Raw genomic sequence first — 20,236 nt, 5'->3', positions numbered from 1 at the left:
GACTGTTTCCTAGGAGCAATGCACACATTGCTCTATCCAAGGACAAGGGCTAGATATGAACCCTGAGAACTTGATTGTTTGGACAGCAACTGTGGGAGGTTTTTTTAGCCTGGGCTCAAGGCCTGAGAACCAGGACTGTAGTAGATAGAGGATGGTAACTAAGCATATGAATCAACGTCATACATTCCTTTGTGTAGCAGTGTGTAATGCTTAGGGGGAGAAATATAATAAAAGGAGAAGGTGGAAGGCGGGGGGGCAGAACAGCCCATCTCCGCTGACCAGCCTGTTTGCTTGCATAAAGCTGTGTTCTGTCTCATCACTGAACCGCAACAGGAGCCCATTTGATTTTTGGATCAAGAGGGTAGTGACGGGCAGTTTACAGCAGCTGGGAGGCAAGGTGAGTCAGAAAGACAACTGCAAGCAGCAGTAGATCACAGTGGGATGATTGCAGGAAAGGGGTGTAGAGAGATCATGAGGGAAAGGTGAAGAATCAAATTACTTGTTGAAGTACACCAGGAAGCGTGAGATGCTGAGTCCTCTGCAGGCAGGTATGCTTAGGTTTACTTGTACCGTTGACTGTGAGTTAATACCTGTGGGTAACTTATAACTCACAGCAGCTCTTGCCTTAGCAAATGCCTCTAGCTCCTGTTCCCAGCTACTGCCCTCTGTGGCAGAGACCAAGGAGACAGTACATGTGAGAGAGAGAAAGGGGGAACTAGAGGTCAGGGCAGAGCTCATGTCAGGGGTGTTGAAGCAGGTCGGGACTCTGCCTCCTGCATGGAACTCTCTCTGTGTGTTTCTACAGGACGATGTCACCCCCCAGACCCCTGAGGTCCCCACGTTATCTCTCTCTCTGGGTTCCTGAGTCTCTTCTTCCCCTCTTCTGCTCAGGGCCAGCCTTAGGGGTGGGCGACTGCCCAAGGGTGCTGCGCCATAGTCACGGGGCCACCGTGCAACAGCACAGAGTTGCACGCTGCTGATGTCGTGTCAGAAACTGCTCCCAGCTTGAGGGGGGCACCCAGATTTCTCCCTGCTTCTTCCCGGTGGAGGAACATGGGGGGAGCAAGTGGTGACACAGATACCACTTGATTTCCCACCCCCCATGTGCCTCAGCACCCCCCTAGAGGGCTGTGAGGGGGGGAGCAAGGGGTGATGTCAGGGGTCCCTGCATCCAGGTCACTTTCCCCACCTGGGCTGTGCTCTCCTGCCCTCCCCTTACGCAGCACAGATGGGAAAAGTGACCTGGATGCAGGGAGCCCTGATGTCGCTCTTTGCTCCCCCCCAACCCCTAGGAGCCGAGGATCAGCGTTGGGGGGTGGGGAAGTGAACAGCAATGCCAGCTGCTCCATGCATCTAGGTCACTTTCCCCACGTAGGTGCAGGAGGGGGCGGGGGGCAGGAGGAGGTGCAGGGGTCAGGGGCGCAATAGGGGGCAGGGGCAAAGGGGACAGAGTGCAGCGGTTAGGAGTGAAGGGGAGTGGGGAGCCCACAAGGGCCAGGGACAATGGGGTCGTGCCGTGCCCATGGGGGCCAGGGGCGCCAAAATGCAAGTTGGCCCAGAGCACCATTTCCCCTAAGGCTGGGCCTGCTTCTGCTTTGCCACTGGGCTGAATCCTGACTCTGGATAGCTGAGCTGAGCAGAGAGCAGTGGAAGGGGCCGGGGGGTGGTTCCCTGACTGGGGGTTAGGGAGTCGGTCAGTGCTGGGATCCTTGTCCCGCTGCGCTGTGCCCTGGGCTGGTCTCTGCTGGTGAAGGGGACGTTGCACCAAAAACATCGAACAGTCAGTCCGAGCAAACCAGCGCCGCAGGTCGCCGCGGGGTGCGGGTAGCAAAGGAAACCGGCTGCGGACCAGGGGCAGATCGGGCAGAAACGAAAGCGAAAGCGGGACCCGGGGCAATGGCGGAGAAATGTGGTTTAAAACCTCTGGGCCTGATCCCGGAGGAATTTCCCAGCTGTTCCCCACTGACCTCCATGGGAGTTTTGCCTGAGCAAGGACCGAGGAAGAACAGCGGGGGGGGGGGGAGGGGGTCAGGATTTAGCCCAATGAGAACACAAAGCTCCCAGCTTGTGGCATTTGTTATCACCATGAGTTGCTTCTCTCCCCCCCCCCCCCGCCCCCCTTTTGTAGCCTGGTTCCATCCTGCAAACTCGCAGCACGTCCCATTAGAGGAGGCAAGTTCTTACTCTGGCTGGGATCAGGCACCAGCACTGACTGGGGGAGGGGGGGTGTGCAGGGCAGGGCACCAAATCAGGCCCCCTTGGAGTCTGATCCCTCCCGGGCTTGTTCCTTACCCGCGCTTGGTCCCCTGATGTCTCTCAGCAGCCGCTTGGTCAACTTCTTCCCATAGGGCTTCCCATAGCATCTGACCACCAGGTCACTGAGCTCAATGGAATCCGCAGGTCTTAGCCAGCCCCGGCGGATGGGTTCATAGCCCTCCTTCAGGGGAGTTTCTTCCAGTACATTTTTGAATTTTGTCAACTCCCGCTCCCCCAGGCCGTCCAGCAGACAAACTGGCGTTCCCCACCCCATGCTGCTCCCTCTGACAGCTGCTGGCCAAGACAACCTGGACTGGAGCCGCAGCGGAAGCAGCAGGAAACGATTTCACCTAGAGAGCCAGAAGGGAGAAGATTTACCACACCCTGCCCCTGCCACGTTCCCATTAGGGCTGTGGGTGATCAGGCAGGATGTTTGTTTAAGCTTTGCCTATTTGCATGAGCTGGCCCCTTGAGGTCAGGGTGCACTGACTTTGTAGGCAGGATTTCTCAGCCTTTTTCTCAGAGCATTCACCCTCCAACATGCTATAAAAACTCCCCGGCCACAGCAACTCTTTTTCCACATATTTAAGTCAGGGCTGGCATTAGAGGGCAGCAAGCAGGGCGATTGCCTGGGGCCCCACACCACAGGCGGCCCCATGAAACTAAATTGGTCAGGCTTCGGCTTCCGCCCTGGGTGAGAAGGCTTCAGCTCCCTGCCCTAGGCCCCAGTGACTTTAATGCCAGCCCTGTTTGGCGGACCCCCTGAAACCTGCTCGCAGCCCCCCAGGGGGCTCAGATCCCTGGCTGAGAACTGATGCACTAAGGCAGGGGTCCCAAACTGTGCACCGCAGCCCAAAGATGTGCCACGACACCAGCCAGCGTGGTCTGACAGTGCAACTACATTCTCCAGTCAAGCTCTTAGTAAAGCTTGAACTCCACGAGACTTGTGTAATCTATGTAAAAGTTATGTAAATGTGATGTTTTGAGCTATATATGTTGAACAGAGTGTAGAAAAAAGGTTTATTTTTATGTATTTATTTATATAAACCAAGCTGCAATATGTCATGTTTAATTCTCATGAGTACAATGGTGCATTTTACTGAAACATATACATGGAGTCCACCATTTATAACTGTAGAAAACAGCAAGCAGTATTTCAATCTGACAGTGCTTCCTCAGCTCTCGTCCCCTAATGCCCCTACTCTACTTGCGCTCTATTGATGACATCTTCATCATCTGGACCCATGGAAAAGAAGCCCTGGAGGAATTCCACCATGATTTCAATTATTTCCATCCCACCATCAACCTCAGCCTGGACCAGTCCACACAAGAGATCCACTTCCTGGACACTATGGTACTAATAAGCGATGGTCACATAAACACCACACTATACCGGAAACCTACTGACCGCTATTCCTACCTACATGCCTCCAGCTTTCATCCAGACCACACCACACGATCTATTGTCGACAGCCAAGCTCTACGATACAACCGCAATTTGCTCCATCCCCTCAGACAGAGACAAACACCTACAAGATCTCTATCCAGCAGGTGGGTATTGAAGTTGTAAGAACACTTAAGTGAAGAAACAGATTGACAGAGCCAGAAGAGTACCCAGAAATTACCTACTACAGGACAGGCCCAACAAAGAAAATAACAGAACGCCACTAGCCATCACCTTCAGCCCCCAATTAAAACCTCTCCAACGCATCATCAAGGATCTACAACCTATCCTGAAGGACGACCCATCACTCTCACAAATCCTGGGAGACAGGCTAGTCCTTGCTTACAGACAGCCCCCCAACCTGAAGCAAATACTCACCAGCAACCACACACCACACAACGAAAACACTAACCCAGGAATCTATCCTTGCCAACTGTGTCCGCATATCTATTCAGGGGACACCATCACAGGGCCTAATAACATCAGCCACACCATCAGAGGCTTGTTCACCTGCACATCTACCAATGTGATATCTGTCATCATGTGCCAGCAATGCCCCTCTGCCATGTACATTGGCCAAACTGGACAGCCTCTACATAAAAAAATAAATGGACACAAATCAGACGTCAAGAATTATAACATTCAAAAAACAGTTGGAGAACACTTCAATCTCTCTGGTCACTCGATTACAGACCTAAAAGTGGCAATTGTTCAACAAGAAAACTTCAAAAACAGACTCCAATGAGAGACTGCTGAATTGGAATTCATTTTCAAACTGGACACCATTAGTTTAGGCTTGAATAAAGCCTGGGAGTGGATGTGTCATTACACAAAGTAAAACTATTTCCCCATGTTTATTCCTCCCCCCCCCCCCCCCACTGTTCCTCATATGTTCTTGTCAATTGCTGGAAATGGCCCACCTTGATTATCACTACAAAAGGTTTTTTGTTTTTTGTTTTTTTCCCCCTCTCCTGCTGGTAATAGCTCACCTTACCTGATCACGCTTGTTACAGTGTGTATGGTAACACCCATTGTTTCATGTTCTCTGTGTATATGAAATCTCCCCACTGTATTTTCCACTGCATGAATCCAATGAAGTGAGCTGTAGCTCACGAACGCTTATGCTCAAATAAATTTGTTAGTCTCTAAGGTGTCACAAGTCCTCCATATAAACTTGTATTACTGATGTAAACATACTAAGTGGAAACCATTAAGGGTGCTTCAGAATCAATGAATTGTGAATGGGTTTATTTACCTGCAAGCCTTCCTGTGTACATGTGGGCCAGCCTGTGGGTAAATCTGCAACTTTGTTTTGTGTCCAACACAATTCTCTACTCTTTCACACACCAGGTGAACTGCTATAAAATATATATAAGAATTGGAGGAAATGGCACGCCTTGGATCATGGCGGCCTTCCCAGAACTGTCTCTTTGGAACAGAGGATGGAGCTCTCAGGACACCAGAGACAAAAGACTAATGACATCACAAAGTGGAGTTTCGCATATTTGCAATTTGGAATCTTTCAATAATCCTGAGCCCTGTTTGGCTATGGTGTGGTATTCGTGGACTCCCCACACTTTGTGACTGGACTGAACCCCAACTGACCATCTGGACTTCTGACGGAAGTGGACTGTGGCATAGTATGTTTGGGGTATGAATGTGAAGTGAATGAGGTTCATTTTGTAAGCAATAAAGAGTATTCGGAGTATTATATACCAACTCCGTGTCCGGTATCTGCCTGCTCTCCCATCCCGTAGGGAGGCCCCTGCTGTGGACCTAACAACAAATATCTGTGTATGGGGTATCTCTGTGTCTGTGTGTAGTGTTTCAGAGTAACAGCCGTGTTAGTCTGTATTCGCAAAAAGAAAAGGAGTACTTGTGGCACCTTAGAGACTAACCAATTTATTAGAGCATGAGCTTTCGTGAGCTACAGCTCACTTCCTCAGATGCATTTAGAGCATAAGCTTTCGTGAGCTACAGCTCACTTTTGTTTGTCAGTGTGTGTGCATGGGTCTGGATGTGTGTGTGTATGGTATATCTGTGGTGTAACTGAATGTGTGTGTGTCTCTGTGTTGTTCTGTGTGTGCAACTGTCTCTGTGGGTATATGTCTGTGTGTCCCTGGATCCATGTGTGTGGTGTGTCTTTGTGTAACTGTTTCTGTGTGATGTGCGTAACTGTGTGTGTGCATAACTCTTGCCACCCCTCCTTGCAGCCTCCTCTCCCTCTGCTGCCCCATCTGCTCTCACCTTCCCAGCCAGGGCACAGATGCTCTTTGCCCTTGTTACGAATTACACCTGGTAGGACACGCACACAAATGCTACAAATTACACCTGGTAGGTCACGCACAGTTCGAATCTAGGCTGAGGCACATAAACAAAGTCCACAACTGCAGAGTTCCCAAAAGACACTAAGTTTATTACGCTCGAGCGTGGTGCCCCCCTGCTAGCCAGGAGGGGACCCCAAATACAGATTATACAGAGGTTATATACTTCTTAGCAAAGCATGTTGCCCTCGTGCATTGGAAACCTTAGCCAATAAACAAACCCTTTTCTTATCTACCACCTATCCCTGCTTGGTGCATTCCTCGTGCTAAACCAGTATGTTAATTACACAGCATGGTCCGAAAGCCATGCATCAGTAACTTTTATTATCAGGATGGGAGAACTCACATCAAAGGCCAGGAGATAGGGAGTTAGAGACAGACAAAGAACAGATACTGGGAGTCAAGGCAGGCTGGAGACAAGGAGGAGGATTTTCACAGGGATGCAGTGTCTAAGAAACACTCCTCCTGGTGCATGATGTGCTTGCTTTTAGACAATGGTGGGCCCCAAACCAAAATGGAGTCACATGTGCTAACTTTTCCTTAACACCCTCCCAATCTCCATGCCCATGAGTGTTTGAATAACACAGGGCAACAGGAGTGAATCTAAGCCCCCTGCTGCCCCCCATAGCAGCAAAACCCCTGACCCCACAAAAGGACCACAAGAATCAGGAGCCAGAGCCGGAGCAAAAATGTTTATTTTCTAACTGAGCCCAACCCAGTGTTGCAAAAAGGAAGAGGGCGGGACTCAGCTGTATAACAGGCGCTGGTGGCTAGAGTTTGTTTTATTTTCCCTTTTGACATGCTTTTCCTTCCTCCTCCATTGTCTCAGAGCAAAAAGAGGCAGCGAACAAAGACACAGAGAAATCACTCCATGGCTGATTGAGTACTACACAGAGAAAGAGGCGATGCGAGTGGCCATGAAGGTCCTGAGGGCCAGGGACAAGAAGGACCTGGCAGACAAACTACTCCAGGCGGCAAGGACAGGTAAGTGGGGAGCTCTCAAGAGGCGATTGTCCGCTCCCTAAGGGGGATCTTGTCTTTGGGTCTCCTTGTACAGGAACTGCCTGGTTACCAGCCTGTCGAGCAGAGAAATCATAGTGTGAAGGGCAGAATTATGCAGTTCCTTCCCAAGCAAGACTGTCTCTGGGTGTCATGTATCCACAGGGGTTTAGACACCTAGTTCCCCAGCTGAGCTCCTCAAAGGGAGTTAGGGTCTTCCATTGTACCACCAAGGACCAGTACTTGACAGTTTGCTTCTCCCAGCCCAACCCCCATCTCTTACTTCTTCTTTCTCTTACTTCTCCTTTCCCAAATGGGAAATTAACCCCTTCACACCCAGTGGGGAATCACTGCATCCTGAGTGAGGAAACAGAGTCACGCCTTTTTTTTTTAAATATTACAGCAATTTCCCACATGTGCTACACAGGCAAATTCTGTATCAGAGAGAGGCATGCACCAGAGACAGACCTAACATCTGGGGGGACGGGGCGGAGGAGAGAGACACAGGACAGATCTATTCATACTGAGAAAGAGGGAAAGAGAAAAGGGGTGTTGGAAAGGGAGGATGAGGGAGAGAAGAAGGCCTGTGTGTGGGGCGAGATAGATGTGGGGCTACTCACACTCTGAGGAAGGAGTCCGACATCCAAGGAACGTTATTTCTTGCTCCGCCAATCCAACAAGGAAGCACACATTCTCCCTCTTATGGGAGAGGGTTTGTTTCTGTCTCTCCCCCACTCACCAATTCCTCATTGCAACATCCACTGCCTCAGCTATGGCTCACCCCAAACCTTCTCCTGATACCTCCCAAAGCCTGTCCATGTGGGGGATCCCGTCGATGGGGGAGGCAGGAGGCGTGGGGAGCGCAGGCTGCTGGAGTGGGGGGATTTCAGGAGGTGTCATAAACATACAGCTAAGGGTAGCATAAAATCCCTCCTTTACATGTAAGGGGTTAAGAAGCTCAAATAACCTGGTTGGCATCTGACCAAAAGGACCAATAAGGGAAGAAGATCCTTTAAAATCTGTGGGGGGAGGTTTCTTGTTTGTGTTTTCTTTGTTGTTCTCTCTGAGACAAAGAGAGAGACCAAGCAAATAATCCAGCTCCTACTGAAATGATACCTCTAAAATTACAGAAAGAGTAAGTAATAGCAAGGAAATGTTTTAGAGTATCTTTTGTTTTAGCTTGTGAATTTTCCCTATGCTAAGAGGGAGGTTTATTCCTGTTTTTTTGTAACTTTAAAGTTTCGCCTAGAGGGGAATCCTCTGTATTTTAAATCTTATTACTCTGTAAAATTACCTTCCATCCTGATTTTACAGAGGTGCTTCTTTTACTTTTTTCTTTATAATAAAGTTCTGTTTTTAAGAATCTAATTGGGTTTTTAGTGTCCTAAAAACCCAGAGATCTGGTTGTGCTCACCTTGTTTACCTATTTGGTTGGTATATTATTCTCAAGCATCCCCAAGAAAGGGGGTGAAGGGGCTTGGGGGATATTTTGGGGAAACAGGAACTCCAAGTGGTCCTTTTCCTGAATCTTTGTCTAACTCATTTGGTGATGGCAGCGATACCGTCCAAGGACAAGGAAGAATTTGTGCCTTGGGGAAGTTTTTAACCTAAGCTGGTGGAATATAAGCTTAGGGGGTCTTTCATGCGGGTCCCCACATCTCTACCCCAGAGTTCAGAGTGGGGAGGGAACCCTGACAGGAGGGATCCCAGAAGGGGCAGAGACTGCTCCGGTCCCTTTCTGAGTGAGCTCCCTGTTGTCTCCCAGCAGGTGCAGCAGCCCCCATGCCCAGGGAACACAGGGCAGGCTCAGCCAGGGATGAAGGCTCAAGTCAGTCCTGGGACCAGACACTAGGGTTGCCAACTTTCTAATTGCACAAAACCAAACATCCTCGCCCCTTCCCTGAGGCCCCACCCCCACTCACTCCATCCTCCCTCCCTCTGTCACTCACTCTCCCCCACCCTCACTTTCACCGTGGACCCGCCGCTGGACTCATGGACTGTGGTGGCCTTGCCTCTTCCCCTCCCTGCTCCGCCCCTTCCCTGAGGCCCCCACCATTGCCACATGTACTGTACCAGGACAATACTGACCAGCAAATTATATGTTTGTATAAGGCATACTTTGTACCAAGATTATTACAGTAGTGTGTAGGTTGTGAATACAGGGCTGTATTCTGTCATGTACATCTTGAACATTTCCTTTATAACCATAACAGCTAGAGACTAGCTTTGAAAAAATGGAAGCTATGACTCTGAAAAACAATTTGGAGGTCAGTCTGCACCTTCACCTCCACCTGCCATCCTCAGCAGGACACGCCCCACACTCCGGGAAACACTGGGTTGATAGCACTATGGGAGCAGAGTTAAGGATGAGTGTGGGCTGGTCACCGAGAATGTTTCTGTCCCGCGCTCTTTGCCAGTGCAAGGGATGTTCAGGTTGGTTTCAGATTCTTCAATCACCTTAGCTTGTGGCTTCCATCATTTTCAGTGTTTGTTACTGCTGTGTTCAATGGTAGCACCTTCCTTTGAAATGCACTTGGCAACCTCAACTGTAACGTAACGTTTTTCTCCATTTTCAGAGGAAAAAGCTGGTGCCTCCCAGATGCAAACTGTCCACATTGTTGATGAGGGCATGACCCCGGAGAAGCCAATGCGGGTGAGGCCATTCCAAGCTGTACTGGAGAATCCCAGCTTCTCCCTGACTGGACTTATTTTGATCTCTTCTACATTTACGTTTATTCCAATGTACTCACTGGTGCTGCTGTATTGGGCATTCAGGGCCACAGTCAGACCCCTCCACCTCTACCGGATCCCCAAGAACCGTTCAGTAGAAAAGGTAAATAAGAGGCGATAGCAATATGCAATACAGGGAGTCAGAGTCAGCAGCCCCAGCAGGGCAAGACATAAGGGCTATCTCCATGCCGGGCAGGCAGCTGGTGTGTGATAACTGAGCCTCTTTGTGTAACAAAAACATTTACATGAATTCACGAAACATTTCAGTGTTGCTGCATCGGCATTTTTCACCGAAAAATGGTTCAGTCGAAATTCACCCTGTTCTAACTGGAATTCACAGCATTCCCTAAACCTGCTGAATAGAAGCAAGGAGGAAAGAAATAACGTGTGTGTGTGTGTGTTTTTCACTGGATCTCCCATAAGTGACTGTGCTAGACCTTTCACAGACAGTTGAAGAACACGAGATGTGCCAGTCAATTTCTTTGGACAAGCCTCCCCAGACCCATAGGTCCCTGCACTTTGGAACTCGTCCTGGTGTGCCCAGTGTATCGGATGCCGTGGTAAATCCATGGATGTAGTGTGGTCCTTGAGAGAAGCCCCATTAAGTTTAAGTCTATGGGCTGCCTGCACTAGCTGCCAGTTGCAAATGGCCTTCAAGGGTAGCCACAAGTTGAGCACCTGGCAGGAAGCCAGTCTGGGGGTGATTTGGGGGTGAGATCCTGAATGTTAGAGGGAAAGTTGCCAAAAACAAATAAAAAATGCTGCGAGAGCATTGCTGTGAATCTGTTAGGCAGCTGCTGTACGCCGACCCAGAGGTGGCTGCATTTCTGTGGTGAGTGAAGTGATCCCTGCCTTTAACTGGCATTATGCAATAGTTGCAGCTGTGTCAGTCCCAGGATAGTAGAGAGACAAGATGGGTCAGGTAATAGCCACCTCCCCCGAGTGTCTGTTTAATTTGCAAAGCAGTTTTGACTCCTCCTAGGGGGAGAAGCACCATAGACAGTACATGTAAGCCTGGTATGATTAATTCATTACAGCTTGATCAATAAAGCTGCTGCTCTGCTGATGAGTTTGAGCCCCCATCCCGGCATCTCTGTTTCTCCCTCCATCCTGCCCGTCATTCCTTCCACCAGCCCTTCTGCCTGTTCTCCCCATTCCCCCACCTATCACATCCCACTTCTGTCTGCACTTTTGCCTTCTTCCCCTTGAACCTCGTGACAGCTTCCCCAACGCTCGCTCTTCACTTCATCCCCTTGCCCCCACCCACCTGTCCCTCATGATCCAGATGCTCCAGCCTGGTCCCTGTACCCACCCTTCCTCCGTGTCTTTCCCTTTCCCCTGCTCTCTCTGGAACATCTGCTCCTTCTCTAAAAATATCACCCCCATCCACAGCCTCTTCATCGCCCACTCCCTTCATCTCCCAGCACTCCTAGAAACCTGGATCCTGCTGACTGACACCAGCTGTGTGGCTGGGCTCTCTTTCTCACACACTGCACCCTGGATCACCCCCAAAGGTCCGTGGCAGGAGTGTTGGACTCCTCCCATCCCCCATCATTCCGGCCCACAAGCTGCGGTTATTTTGGATTCCTCCCTCTCCCTCGCCTCACACACTTGGGCTATTTATAAATCTCACCGCTTCTTCCTCCTCAGTCTTCAGCAATTTTACCTCTAACGCATCATCTCGCCTTTGTATTAGGATCTGAACTTTACCTACATAGGGCCTGAGAACCGGCAGACCTACACCAGGGACATGGAAGAGGGAATGCGGATCAGATTAACAAAGCAAAAATACTTCACAGGTGAAAGAGAAAGTGAACCTCTCTGGACTGCCTTTCTGAGAGCAGGTAAGCTCAATGGGATGCTGCTTTGTTCCATGGTTCAATGCTCCTCAGTGCTCCTGGGTAATAGCCGTGTCCTGTGATGTGTGCACTCAACCAGCAGTCACAGGTTTGCTGTGGACAATAATGTAATGCAGTTGACCATACCCCCTGTGGTGTGGGAGACTCTCTATACATGTATTTCCTGGTTTTCAGAGGTTAAAGTTTAGCCAGTTTCTGGATGGGCAACAGACAGCACTGGACAACCCTAATCCTGCCTTAACATTTGCACTAATCTGGAGTGAGTGTAAAAAAAAAAAAAAAAGTACAAATTTCAGTGTCTTGATATTCTAGAGGGGGGCAGTTTAGCCACCTCTCTGTTCTCAAGAGTGTATAAGGCATTTCTTGCTTGGTCACTCAGATTTTGGCTATGAACAATTGGACCAGCCCCAGTAGCAACAGACACATGTGGTGTGGGAATGGGAGACTGAGGCTTTTCCTTCAATCCATATTAATAACTGTAAGAGATGTCCTGCTTGAGCCAGGCTTTGCTTCAGCAACACTTCCAGGAAGCGAGAATCAGTGGATGGATGTTTTGGTCTTATTAGAGCAAAGAGAACAATGGGGAAAATAATCCACACGTCCGTTTGTATTTGAAATGTGTTATCGATCCAGCCATGTTTGTGGCCCTGTCCTGTTAGCTTTCCATCGACTACTGAGCACAGAGCTTTACTAACAGGAATATTCATGATAAATGAATGTTTAGATGACTCTGAATTGTAGGTTTGATTGCAATGTTTGAAAGTCATGCTATATGTTGGCTAGTTTCATAAGCCATCCAATCAGAGAATAGAAACAAGGCCACGTGGCTTCAGTATCTTTCCATGCTGGCATTCATTTCAGAGTCCAAATATTGAACACTCAGGAGGAACTCTCTGTGAGCTGCTGAGAGAGAGAGAACTTCACAAATAATTTTAATCATAAATAAACTCAGGAACGATACAGTAGGCTCCAGTCCATCATTGTCCATAACTTTTCACGCCCCCAGCCCCTCTTTCCTCACTTTTATACTTTGTTGGTCACTCCTCTGACTCCACAATCTGCTCCACCTTTGACTCCCATGCCCCACTTTCCCCATTGTAAATTTCATCCCACCAACCCACAGCCCTGGTCTCATGTGGGTGGACATGAGAGAGAGTGCCATGAGCATGCCAACTTCCTCCACTACAGGGTTGATCTCTCCTCCTTTAGATCTGCCATCTCCTTGTTCAAAGAACGACACCTTCCTTCCTCATCTCCTACCAACAATCTCCATCATTTATTTGCAACATTTAACTCCCTCATTAAACTCACCCAGTGACCTCTCTTCCCTCTCTGCACAGGATCTTACCAGCGTCTCCACAGAGAAACAAACTTGGCCAAAATATACCTCTTCTTCTTCCCTCTCCCTGCCCAACCACCACCTCCTTCCCCTATCATTGACCTTGAAGTCTCCCACCTTCTCTCCATGACTAACTCTCCATCACTTGCTCCAATGACCCTGTCCCTTCCCACCTTCTTACCTCAACTGTCCCAATACTAAACCCCCTCCATTTCCCCTTTTCTCAACCTTTCACTGGCCTCTGGCTCCTTCCCCTCACAATACAAGCTTTTCACGGTCTCTCCTATCATCAAACACCAGCCCTCGACCCTACCTGCCTCTCCAACTACTGCCCCATCTCTCTCCTCTCCTCCATCTTTAAACTCACCAAATGGAGCTTGAAAAGAGGAATTCGATCCATTAGTTGTTGACAGTCCATCTTGGACTGTTATTCTCTGGCTCCTAATGTTTCCACTCCACTGAAATAGCTCTCATTAGGATCTTTCATAGCCCCTTTCTCCTCAGATCTTGGGGTCTCTCTGCTCCAGCCTCATCCTTCAACCTCCCTGCTATTCCTGAAATTGTCAATTCTCCTTTCCTCCTTGACAGCTTATCCTCACTGGGCTTTTGAGACAGAGTCCTCTCCTAGGGCAGGATGGATTCAGGGAGCTGAGGTAGCACAAGGCAGTGGAGATATCAGTGAGAGAGGAATGGTCAAAGAGATGGGGAAACGGGAGAAGCCACAAAGAGGAGGGGCAGCTGCAGAGCTATTCCCCAGCTGTCTCTGAAAAGAGCTGAAGCATTTTAATAGCAATCTCAGCCCTTTGTCCACCCAGGAAGGAGACACTGATTGCAGGGCTGGGCTGTCCCTCAACATGTGTAGCTACTTGGATTAGCTGCTTTCCCCAGGAGGTGGGGACTTGGGGAAGAGTAGCCAATCACATGGGGATTTTGGGGATTTTTTCCATAAATGGTTTCAGAGTAACAGCTGTGTCAGTCTGTATTCGCAAAACGAAAAGGAGGACTTGTGGCACCTTAGAGGCTGACCAATTTATCTGAGCATGAGCTTTCATGAGCTACAGCTCACTTCATTGGATGCATACTGTGGAAACTGTTTTTTCCTACCCCCACCCCCCCAGACGTTCTGGTTAAACTTGGATTTATGCTGGAAATGGCCCACCTTGATTTTCATACACATTGTAAGGAGAGTGGTCACTTTGGATAAGCTATTACCAGCAGGAGAGTGAGTTTGTGTGTGTGGTTTTTTGAAAAAAAGGTGGGGGGGGGGGTAAGAAAACCTGGATTTATGCTGGAAATGGCCCAACTTGATTATCATACACATTGTAAGGAGAGTGATCACTTTAGATAAGCTATTACCAGCAGGAGAGTGGGGTGGGAGGAGGTATTGTTTCATGGTCTCTGTGTATATAATGTCTTCTGCAGTTTCCACAGTATGCATCCGATGAAGTGAGCTGTAGCTCACGAAAGCTTATGCTCAAATAAATTGGTTAGTCTCTAAGGTGCCACAAGTACTCCTTTTCTTTTTCCATAAATGGGTGAGGAAAACCTCTAGTCTCTGGGAAGCCCATAGAGATGCATCTCTGGAGATGATTTATTAGAACGTCATGTGTCTGGTTCAGATCTGATTGGCTATGAGTGCCCGTTGTGGTGTGAGAGGAGCAGCATAAGCAGACAATTATTCAGCTAGAGGTTTGATTCACTTATTCTTTTTCCTCTTCCAGGGGATGTGGAATATCCTGCATCAGTGTCTGATCCTCCCACCGGTTAGTCCATCCTTCAGGGTGTGGGAGCACAGAAAGTAGAAGGAAAAGACGCATTACTGAGACAGTGGCAGAGCTAGAAAGGGAACCTAAGAGTCTGTGTCCTCCCTGGGACTAATCCCTAGAACTACCCCCTTTCCCCACTCTGCCCCCAACCTGCTCAGACATTGAAACAAAATCCCAAGCTCCCCAGACTCCCCAGCCCTAGACAGCAGAACCTCCCCGACCATGGGTGGATTCTAATCCAAAACAGACGTGAGGGGAGCGCAGAGGCACAGAAGTTTGTTCTACATAAGGGTGGGGGTGGGGAAGGGAGGGTACCCAGGCTTGGGTGGGGGCATGGCTGGACTGTATGGTTTGTTTCTCTTGTTATAGGCACAAGCACAGGGAAAACAACAAGAGATCTTCTGGTAAACACCTTGGATGACTTGGGAGAGAGTGAGTTGAAGAACTTCAAGAGCAAACTGACCGACATTGATCTGAAGGAGGGATATGACCACATACCTAAAGGGAAACTGGAGAATGCAAAGTCTATAGAGGTCACTGACCTCTTGATTGGACACTACACAATGGATTATGTGATGGAGGTGACCACAATAGTGCTGGAAGCCATCAATCGGAAAGACCTGGCAAGGAGATTAAGAAGTGTAACAAGGACTGGTGAGGAATCAGCCTGGGCCTGGCCATGCCTCCCTGTACTTCAAGGTGTTACCCAAAAATACCCATATTCACCACTGTTATATAATTATGATAAGTTTTGTACAATGCATGCCTTGCGAGATATTTTAAAAGTCTTGATCTCTTGAACATTAATATCCTGTTGGATTGTATATGTTCTCATGGTATGTGAAGTTAGTGAAGTTTTGCCATGTGCCTGTCACTGAAATATATTGTGAGGTTGGGAACACCCCAACCAGCCTTTCAGGTACAACAATGGAGAAGCCAGTCAGTGGATAACGATTCATCAACACCCATCAAGGAAAGAATCCACTACCCCAGAAACTGTAAACAATGGAGACTTCTCAAAGGGATCATGCATACAATGGAGACTGCTTGATGAATGAAGACTGTCTGTTCCCAATGTCATAGCAAAAGATCTTTCCAGCAAGCTGGAAGAAACGATAAAAGAGGGGAAGTGACAAGATCACTTGGCCTTTCCCCCCTTCCTCCCAACTCAACACCTGGAGGAACATCTGGAGGACAAAGACGTTGAACTGGGGAAGGGTGGTCTCAGGCCAGAAAAGAGTCCCAGCCTGTGTATTGGGGATCTGTGACCTGTTTGTACCATCCGTCAGGGTGAGACACTGCTTGATTCAAATCCTATTTAGCTTGTAGAACTCAGAGTGCAAATTTATTTTTATTTCTTAAGTAACCAACTTTGATCTCTACACTTGCTACTTATAATCACTTAAAATCTTTTGTAGTCAATAAACCTTTTTTATATTTTACCTAAAGCAGTGTGTTTTGGTTGAAGTGCTTGGGAAATCTCATCTAAGTTTACAAAGGCTAGTGTGTGTCCTCTCCACATTGAGGGACACGCAGAGTGAGTAATGAACTTGCACCGAGCAGGCTTCTGACCAGTGCAAGACAGTACAGTTCTGGGGTGCATGACTAGGGAGCTGGGGGGAATTGGTTGGAGCCTCCCTATTGATGGTTCATGAGAAGCTAGGAGATCATTCATGTAACTCAGCTGGGTATGTCCCTGCCTGTGGATGTCTGCGTAAGTGCAGTGCCTGTTAGAGGTTTGACACAGCATCACAGAGTGAGAGGGACACTCCAGAGTGGTGGGACAGAGGGCTCAGTTGTCCCACAGTCCAGGTTGCACCTCAGGGACCCATCACAGAGGAGCTCAGCCTTGTTTCTATACAGGAAGCCCACTGCATTGTCTTCTTAGCAGAGCAGACCCAGAGGCCCGTGGAGCTCGGTATCCGGTCTCTGTCAGGGGCCAACACCGGTGCTCATTATCCACATAAATGTCTAATCCCTCTCGAATGCTGCTAGGTTCTGGGCCTCATGTGTACCTTGCGGTCGGGACTTAAAATTAATATTATTATTTTACACAAAGCCCAATTAGCTTTGATCCATTTTTAAATTTGCTGCCTTTCAGTTCAAGTGTCCTGCTGTTCTTGTAGTGAAAAAGTTTTTCCTAATATCTAACCTAAACCTCCCCCACTGCAACTTGAGACCATTACTCCTTGTTCTGTCATCTGCTACCACTGAGAACAGTCTAGATCCATCCTCTTTGGAACCCCCTTTCAGGTAGTTGAAAGCAGCTATCAAATCCCCCCTCATTCTTCTCTTCTGCAGACTAAACATCCCCAGTTCCCTCAGCCTCTCCTCATAACTTATGTGTTCCAGACCCCTAATCATTTTTGTTGCCCTTCGCTGGACTCTTTCCAATTTCTCCACATCCTTCTTGTAGTGTGGAGCCCAAAACTGGACACAGTACTCCAGATGAGGCCTCACCAATGCCGAATAGAGGGGAATAATCATGTCCCTCGATCTGCTGGCAGTGCTCCTACTTATACAGCCCAAAATGCCGTTAGTCTTCTTGGCAACAAGGGCACACTGCTGACTCATATCCAGCTTTTTGTCCACTGTAACCCCTAGATCCTTTTCTGCAGAACTGCTGCCTAGCCACTCAGTCCCTAGTCTGTAGCAGTGCATGGGATTCTTCCGTCCTAAGTGCAGGACTCTGCACTTATCCTTGTTGAACCTCATCAGATTTCTTTTGGCCCAATCCTCTAATTTGTCTAGGTCCCTCTGTATCCTATCCCTACCCTCCAGCGTATCTACCACTCCTCCCAGTTTAGTGTCATCTGCCAACTTGCTGAGGGTGCAATCCACACCATCCTCCAGATCATTAATGAAGATATTGAACAAAACTGGTCCCAGGATCAACTCTTGGGGCACTCCACTTGATACCGGCTGCCAACTAGACATGGAGCCATTGATCACTACCCATTGAGCCCGACTATTTAGCCAGCTTTCTATCCACCTTATATCCCATTCATCCAGCCCATACTTCTTGAACTTGCTGGCAAGAATACTGTGGGAGACTGTATCAAAAGCTTTGCTAAAGTCAAGGAATAACACGTCCACCGCTTTTCCTCTCATCATAGAAGGCAATTAGGTTAGTCAGACATGACTTGCCCTTGGTGAATCCATGCTGATTGTTCCTAATCACTTTCCTCTCCTCTAAGTGTTTCAAAATTGATTCCTTGGGGACTTGCTCCATGATTTTTCCAGGGACTGTGGTGAGGCTGACTGGCCTGTAGTTCCCAGGATCCTCCTTCTTCCCTTTTTTAAAGATGGGCACTACATTAGCCTTTTTCCAGTCACCCGGGACCTCCCCCGATAGCCATGAGCTTTCAAAGATAATAGCCAATGGCTCTGCAATCACATCTGCCAACTCCTTTAGCACTCTCGAATGCAGCGCATCCAGCCCTGTGGACTTGTGCTCGTTCAGCTTTTCTAAATAGTCCTGAACCACTTCTTTCTCCACAGAGGGCTGGTCACCTCCTCCCCATATTGTGCTGCCCAGTGCAGTAGTCTGGGAGTTGACCTTGTTCGTGAAGACAGAGCTGAAAAAAGCATTGAGTATGTTAGCTTTTTCCACATCCTCTGTCACTAGGTTGCCTCCCCCATTCTGTAAGGGGCCCGCACTTTCCTTGACCACCTTCTTGTTGCTCACATACCTGTGGAAATCCTTCTTGTTACTCTTAACATCCCTTGCTAGCGGCAACTACAAGTGTCATTTGGCCTTCCTGATTTCATTCCTGCATGCCTGAGCAATATTTTTATACTCCTCCCTGGTCGTTTGTCCAATTTTCCACTTCTTGTAAGCTGCTTTTTTGTATTTAAGACCAGCAAGGAGTTCACTGTTAAGCCAAGCTGGTCGCCTGCCATATTTACTATTCTTTCGACACATCGGGATGGTTTGTTCCTGCAACCTCAATAAGGATTCTTTAAAATACAGCCAGCTCTCCTGGACTCCTTTCCCCCTCTGATTTCTGATCCACCCCCCAACGCTAAACCACTGATCCCACCCTCCTGCCGGTGATTATCCATCTGTCCATACCACTGACCCAACTTTGGCTGCCTCTTGGCCTGTTGCAGTGCAGGCAAGAGTTGGAGGGATAGCTCAGTGGTTTGCGCATTGGCCTGCTAAACCCAGTGTTGTGAGTTCAATCCTTGAGGGGGCCATTTAGGGATCTGGGGCAAAAATTGGGGATTGGTCCTGCTTTGAGCAGGGGGTTGGACTAGATGACCTCCTGAGGTCCCTTCCAACCCTGATATTCTATGATTCTATGAAGCAAAGAGGCAACCAGGTGGCCAGCAGTGTCCTGGGAGGGTCAGTGTTACACCTAGCTGTCCTGGGCCCTGCAGCGTTAGCCCTCGCACTGCCGGTCAGCACAGCTTCTCTTCCGTAGCCTCAGACACGCAGCCAGCCTGGCCATAGACTGTAGTGGAGAACATGGTGTCACAGTTTTGGAGAAACTGTACCTTTGACTCCTCCCTTCATGGTCTGGTCTAGAAGAGCCCTCTCAGGTTTCTAGACATCACCTCTCTTTGGGCAAAGTCCAGCCTGCATGTGTTGCTTGTTTCCCCAAGGACACTGTTTTGCCAGTGACCAACCGGCTCGCTCAAACCACAGGACATTTATTTAAAGACACAAAGAAACCATATAGAACGACACCAAAAGCTAAACACATATTAAAAGTGCCAGACATCGCCCATCAGCCCTGAGGACCGTGGCAGGCCTCAGTCCTGCCATCCTTTCCACAGGCTTGGGTCCCCCTTGGGTAAAAGATTACGTACCTTTGTTGAATCAAACAGAAGGCCCCTCTCTCAGGGCTTGTCTACACTTGAAACGGTACGGCGGCGTGGCTGCAACACGGCTGTACCCCGTCAGCGTAGCCACTACCTACACTGATGGGAGACTCCCTCCCGCCAACATAGGTAGCCCACCTCGCTGAGAGGCGGGAGCTTGGTCGACAGCACGTCTGGGAAGACACTCTGTGCTGAAGGCGGAGAGCTCTCCCACCGGCATAATAAAACTACCTGTGCCAGCAGCAGAAGCTATGTCAGTGGGAGAAGCTCCCCCGCCGACATGGCGCTGTGCACTCGAGCACGTATGCCGGCGTAACTTACGTCACTCAGGGCGGGTGGTTTATTCCCACCCCTGAACGACGTAAGTTTTGCCGACATAAGATGTAGTGTAGACATGGCCTACACCGGGGTTTAGGTCGGCTTAACGACATCACTCGCGGGGGGTGAATTTTTCACATCCCTGAGTGAGGTTGTTAACTGACCTGTTTTCTCATGTAGACCAGGGTTCAATTCAAGCTGGACTTTTTACACCAAAAGCCCTTCCTTTGTCTCTCTGGTACCTGTTTGAACAAGTCTGAGCAAACCACCCCGGGGCTGGTACTTCCGTGAGGCTGTTTACAATCCCCAGGATTGCAGAGATCACCCCTCACCCACATCAGTCGTTCCTGGTGGAGTTGCAGTAACCCTCCCCA

The 20,236-nt window shown here is 48.8% G+C and overlaps 3 protein-coding genes across 6 annotated transcripts in view; 1 reads left to right on the top strand and 2 right to left on the bottom strand.

Moving 5' to 3' along the window:
* LOC311522661 (uncharacterized protein) overlaps positions 1–2,614 on the bottom strand; it is a 29,476-nt gene extending 26,862 nt beyond the window's left edge. The window contains exon 1 of the mRNA XM_084632120.1: positions 2,293–2,614. Within this exon, the coding sequence (XP_084488246.1) occupies positions 2,293–2,530 (238 nt within the window). The 5' untranslated portion in view covers positions 2,531–2,614. The remainder of the gene's footprint in view (positions 1–2,292) is intronic.
* On the top strand, positions 283–16,133 carry LOC311522676 (uncharacterized protein). 4 transcript variants are annotated; one of them, XM_084632163.1, is made up of 6 exons: positions 283–397; positions 6,854–7,008; positions 9,600–9,856; positions 11,450–11,597; positions 14,673–14,714; positions 15,087–16,133. In XM_084632163.1, exons 2-6 carry the CDS (start codon positions 6,930–6,932, stop codon positions 15,515–15,517), a joined length of 957 nt encoding a protein of 318 aa, XP_084488289.1. In that variant the 5' UTR covers positions 283–397; positions 6,854–6,929; the 3' UTR covers positions 15,518–16,133. The 4 variants fall into 4 exon arrangements, with proteins under 4 accessions (XP_084488289.1, XP_084488292.1, XP_084488291.1 ...); XM_084632166.1 differs by lacking the exon at positions 283–397 and adding an exon at positions 409–548; XM_084632165.1 differs by lacking the exon at positions 283–397 and adding an exon at positions 5,245–5,340.
* LOC311522703 (apoptosis-associated speck-like protein containing a CARD) overlaps positions 7,049–20,236 on the bottom strand; it is a 71,780-nt gene continuing 58,592 nt past the window's right edge. Inside the window, exon 8 of the mRNA XM_084632190.1 lies at positions 7,049–7,100. Within this exon, the coding sequence (XP_084488316.1) occupies positions 7,093–7,100 (8 nt within the window). The 3' untranslated portion in view covers positions 7,049–7,092. The remainder of the gene's footprint in view (positions 7,101–20,236) is intronic.

Source organism: Lepidochelys olivacea (genome assembly GCF_965140295.1).
Source record: "Lepidochelys olivacea isolate rLepOli2 genome assembly, chromosome: 6".
NCBI classification, from domain to species: domain Eukaryota; kingdom Metazoa; phylum Chordata; order Testudines; family Cheloniidae; genus Lepidochelys; species Lepidochelys olivacea.
Note: the sequence above shows the minus strand (reverse complement) of the source record. Positions and strands in the feature narration are given on the sequence as shown.

Bases quoted from the DNA above. Each gene is read 5' to 3' on its own strand.
- LOC311522676 (XM_084632163.1), top strand. From the start codon at position 6,930: ATGCGAGTGGCCATGAAGGTCCTGAGGGCCAGGGACAAGAAGGACCTG. The intron at 9,857-11,449 runs GTAAATAAGAGG...CCTTTGTATTAG, and splicing joins AGAACCGTTCAGTAGAAAAG to GATCTGAACTTTACCTACAT. The intron at 11,598-14,672 runs GTAAGCTCAATG...TTCCTCTTCCAG, and splicing joins GACTGCCTTTCTGAGAGCAG to GGGATGTGGAATATCCTGCA.